The sequence below is a fragment of the Rattus rattus genome, chromosome 1 (genome assembly GCF_011064425.1).
Source record: "Rattus rattus isolate New Zealand chromosome 1, Rrattus_CSIRO_v1, whole genome shotgun sequence".
NCBI lineage: Eukaryota > Metazoa > Chordata > Mammalia > Rodentia > Muridae > Rattus > Rattus rattus.
In genome coordinates, this window is record NC_046154.1 from 38,339,813 (window position 1) to 38,344,411 (window position 4,599).

Sequence of the window (4,599 nt, forward strand, 5' to 3'; positions counted from 1 at the left end):
CATCTTTCCTTTCTGGGCTTGAGGACATTCTTCTTGATGCTCCTCCTACTTGCTGGTTCTACACAGCCAATTACTCCTCCTCTCTGAGCTTCGGTAAAATGAAGAACTTGCATTAGTGGCTGTCAAATCAAGCTTCAATGGGTGTAAATGACAATAGGTAGTAGACGGACATGTGGGGCCATGCTTGTCTGGGGGAGGGCAGGTGTGATGGCTTCATAGCTCATAAGTTTGCCGTAGACAAAAATGTTCCAGATTTACAATGAATTGACAATGTATAATGTTGAAATTAAAGACTTTAATTAAATCTCACAGCAAATCCCGCCCCCACCCCACCAGTAGGTATTCCCAGTTGTGTTGTCAGGATGGAGCTAGTCTAGAAATGAGAGTCACCTCCGTCCCACACCTCTGTGCCTGTTTCAGCTTTTAGTGACTTCTTAAAGAGCACTAGGCCATTCCACATGAGGCACGAGCTTGGTCTCCTGTGGCTCTTGCCTCGACTGCCCAGCTCCAACCTGAGGTATAAACAGAGAGTGTTGGATGTTTATAGAGGTCTGTGGAGGGTCACCAGAGAACCAGAGGAACCCGGCCAGCACCAGTCTTCTCCAAGCTGACTGACCTTAGCCCTCTGATCATCCCCTCTCTTACCCACCTTTTCCTTGGCACGAATTTTCTGAAGATAAGCACATCTTCATCCCAGCAGAGGCAGGCAGATCTCTGAGTTCAAAGCCAGCCTGGTCTACAGAGTGAATTCCAGGACAGCCAAGGCTCCACAGAGACTCTGTTTCCCAAAAAAGGTAAACAAAATAAAAATCTCTGAAAATCATTTAAAAATGATCACAGCAGCACATAATTCACACCACTAGAACAGGGGCCATAAATCCAGATGCTATAGGGGCAAAGCAGGCAACGTAAATACACGAACACAGTCTGTTTTTAAAAAGGAGTCAAGAGTAAGAAGTTCCCACTCTATTCAGGAGGAGAGCAAGAGCCAGGGCCACTCCCTCATCACTAGGCCACTTCTGAGTACAGAAACTAGGGCTGACCAGGCTCAAGTCTAATTTGTGATCCTAAAGTTCCAGTTCTGTGTGCATCAGCTCAACTGTTTTAAAATGTTAGCAGCTAATTTAAAAGCCAAAGAAAAAGAAAAGAGAGGGTAATGCAGACCACGTATGTCTGTAGCTTCTATTTGGCCTGCAGGCTCCCATTAAACTGCCTTTGCTGTGAAATCTCAGCACGAGTCACGATGCGTCTTGGTTTAAATTTTTAAAGTAAAGTCCAGATGGTTTCTGGAGGGACTGCAAAATGTCTCTGTGATGGTTCACAAAACAGAAAGTTGGAAAAGGATCTAGGAAACCAGGGTGTCTCATGGTGCCAGTTAAAACTGGGTGTGGAGGGGTTAAGGGGACGGCTCAGCTGGTTACATGCTTGCCATGCAGGTATGATGACCTCGAGCTTCACGACTTACATTAAAACACCAGGTGTCGGTCAGGGGTTAAGAGCACTTGTAGCGTTTGCAGAGGACACATGGGATGGCTCATAACTCCCTGCGACGTTAGCTCCAAGAAATATGCTGCCTTCTTCTGGCTTCTGTGTGTACTTCCACGTGTCACACACACACACACACACACACACACACACACACACACACACACCCCTTTTAATCCTAACAGCAATTTTTAAAAACAAAACAGAACACCTTGAACTCAAATCACAGAAATTCCCAATCCCGATCCTACTCTTTATCCCTAGCAACTTCTGTAGTTCTCAGATAAAACAGAAAGTGGGGGGGGGGGACACAGGGCTGTGTTGGGAGGAGAAGTGGATAGAGCCTAGGTACAGAGCAGAATGGAAAGCACATTATGGGGTTACCTTGGACTGCCCCTGCCATTTGTACCAGTAAAGCCCTGACCAAATCTCAGTATCAAATGAGAACTGCTCCCCGGGACCCCCACTGGCCAATCCAGAGTCTCCTGAGGCTCTCAGTGTAAACGGACAATGGGTACACAAACGCCCTGCACACCCCTGATACACTCTGAGAATCACATGTCTGAAACCTCTTCAAACAGGAGAGATCACCATGCAGAAACTCAACCGGACCGCCGTGACAGAATTCATCTTACTAGGCTTCGCCCCCGACCCCAGGACCAATCCTCTGCTCTTCGCTTTCTTCTTGGTCTTTTACCTGCTGATCCTCCTGAGCAACAGCCTCCTCCTCACGCTCATTTACCAGGACTCGCGACTTCACACACCCATGTACTTTTTCATTGGCGTCCTCTCCATGTTGGACGTGTGCTATACAACCACCACTGTGCCCCAGATGCTGGCGCACATCCTCAGCAGGAAGAGAGCCATCTCTTTTACAAGATGCGTGGCCCAGATGTACATCTTCCTCCTCTTCGGGGTCACTGAGTCCTGGCTTTTCTCCATCATGTCCGTGGACAGGTACGTGGCTATCTGCCACCCGCTAAGGTACAAGGTCATCATGAGCCGTGGGATGTGTCTCCTAATGGTGGGTATCTGTGCCGCCTACGGTGTGGTGGGTGGCCTGTGCTACACCTTCTTTGCTATGCGACTGCCCTATTGTGGTCCTAATGAAATTGATCATTACTTCTGCGAGGTCCCTGCTGTTCTGAAGTTGGCCTGTGCAGACACGTCCCTCAATGACTTGGTGGACTTCATCACAGGCTTCAACGTCATCGTGGTCCCTCTCTCCCTCGTTGCCATTGTCTATGCCAACATCTTCAACGCCATCATGAAGATCCGCTCAACCCAGGGGAGGATCAAGGCCTTCTCCACCTGCACCTCCCACATCACTGTGGTCACCATGTTCGCCATCCCATGCATCATCATGTATATGAGTCCTGGCTCTGGCTCCTTATCAAACAGCGGCAAGAAAATGGCTCTCTTCTATAACATTGCCACAGCCTTCCTTAACCCTGTCATCTACAGTCTAAGGAACAAGGATGTGAAAAACGCTTTCCTTAAATTGGTGGGAAGGAGCGGGGCTTCAAAGTGAAGCGTTAAAGCTAAATACCTGGGGATCTGTAAGTCGGACTCATAGTCAGTCTTCCCAGGGTCTCTTCCATGAGATGTGCAAGATACAGACTCTGTAGAGACAAGCGCTTTAGACTTCCCAGGTTAGGAAAAAGAGGGAGCTCAAACATTGAGTGACACCATCTGAGGCAGTTACAAAGGAAGGGTTCAGAGGTCCAGAACCTGGAATTTACTGCCAGACAGTTTGAATGTGAACTGTCCCTCATAGGCTATGTATTTAGACACTTCGTTGCCGCTTGTCAAATATTTGGTCACAGTAATAAGACAAGTGATTAATAGTGTTTTACCAGTTATTAAGTACGTGAATTTTCCAAGTCACTTAACTACTGTGAGTTTTCTCTTCCTCACAGGAAAGGTGCGATGATTACATGAGATCATATATAAAAATACCTACTACAGAACCTGACATATTTTAGTTTCTTTCAGCAAGTGTTGTTTTTTAAATGCTTCTTTTTTTAAAGATTTATGCATTTACTTACTTACTTACTTACTTATTTCATGTATGTGAGTACACTGTCACTGTCTTCAGACACACCAGAAGAGAGTATCAGATCCCATTAAAGATGGTTGTGAGCCACCATGTGGTTGCTGGGAATTGAAATCAGGACCTCTGGAAGAGCAGTCAGTGCTCTTAACCACTGAGCCATCTCTCCAGTCCTAAACACTTCTTTTTTAAATACTTATTTTATTCATGTTGGGATGTTTTGCCTGCATATATGTCTGTGTATCACATGAATACAGTGCTCATGGAGACCAGGAGAGGATATCAGATCACCCCTGAAACGGGAGTTACAGATGTTTGAGAGGCACCATGTAGGTGCTGGGAATTAAACCCAAGCCCTTTACAAGAGCAGCCAGGGCTCTTAACTACTGAATCATCTCCCCAGCCCCTTAGAAATAATGTTTATATTCACTATTGAACAATGTCCCATCATGCATCAGTGAGAAGGATACTCTTGGGCTCTGAAAGTGCCTGGAAAGAATTAAAGAAAAAGAGGGCGAAATTCCTGAGCAGAAACTCTGAGACCTGAACCCTAGTCCTAGAGCCCACTTGGTGCAAGAAAGAACTGACCCCTACAAGTTGTCTTCTGACCCCTACGTGTGTGTGTGTGTGTGTGTGTGTGTGTGTGTGTGTGTGTGTGTGTGTAAAATGAGTGGAATAAAATAAAATTTTTTAAAAAATGAACACTTCAGAAAATTTGTATCAGACATTTATTGATTGATATTTTGAGTACAGTCTCGTTCTTTTTTTAAATTTTGTTTTTATTTAACTTCATGTATATGAGTGTTTCTCCAGCTTGAATGTCTGTGCACCACTTGTGTGCCTAGTACCTTTAGAGAGCATTGCATCCCCTGGAAGTGAAGTTACAGATGACTGTGAACCACCATGTGAGCACTAGGAACCAATCCCAGGTCCTCTCCAAGAGCAGCCAGTGCTCTTAACAGATGAGCACTACCCTGGTCCAGCCCCAGGTCTCACTTTTTAAAATGCAACAGAACACGGGCTTTCTTTCAGAGTGCCGTTGTGAATATAAATTGATCTTT

The 4,599-nt window shown here is 45.7% G+C and overlaps 1 protein-coding gene across 1 annotated transcript; it reads left to right on the forward strand.

The window, feature by feature from the left end:
* Positions 1-2,077: 2,077 nt before the first annotated feature.
* LOC116887296 (olfactory receptor 2D2-like) lies at positions 2,078-3,016 on the forward strand. The gene has a single exon (XM_032888880.1). The coding sequence runs from the start codon at positions 2,078-2,080 to the stop codon at positions 3,014-3,016; it is 939 nt and encodes a 312-aa protein (XP_032744771.1).
* Positions 3,017-4,599: the final 1,583 nt, after the last annotated feature.

Coding starts and splice junctions, on each gene's coding strand:
- LOC116887296 (XM_032888880.1), top strand. CDS start 2,078: ATGCAGAAACTCAACCGGACCGCCGTGACAGAATTCATCTTACTAGGC.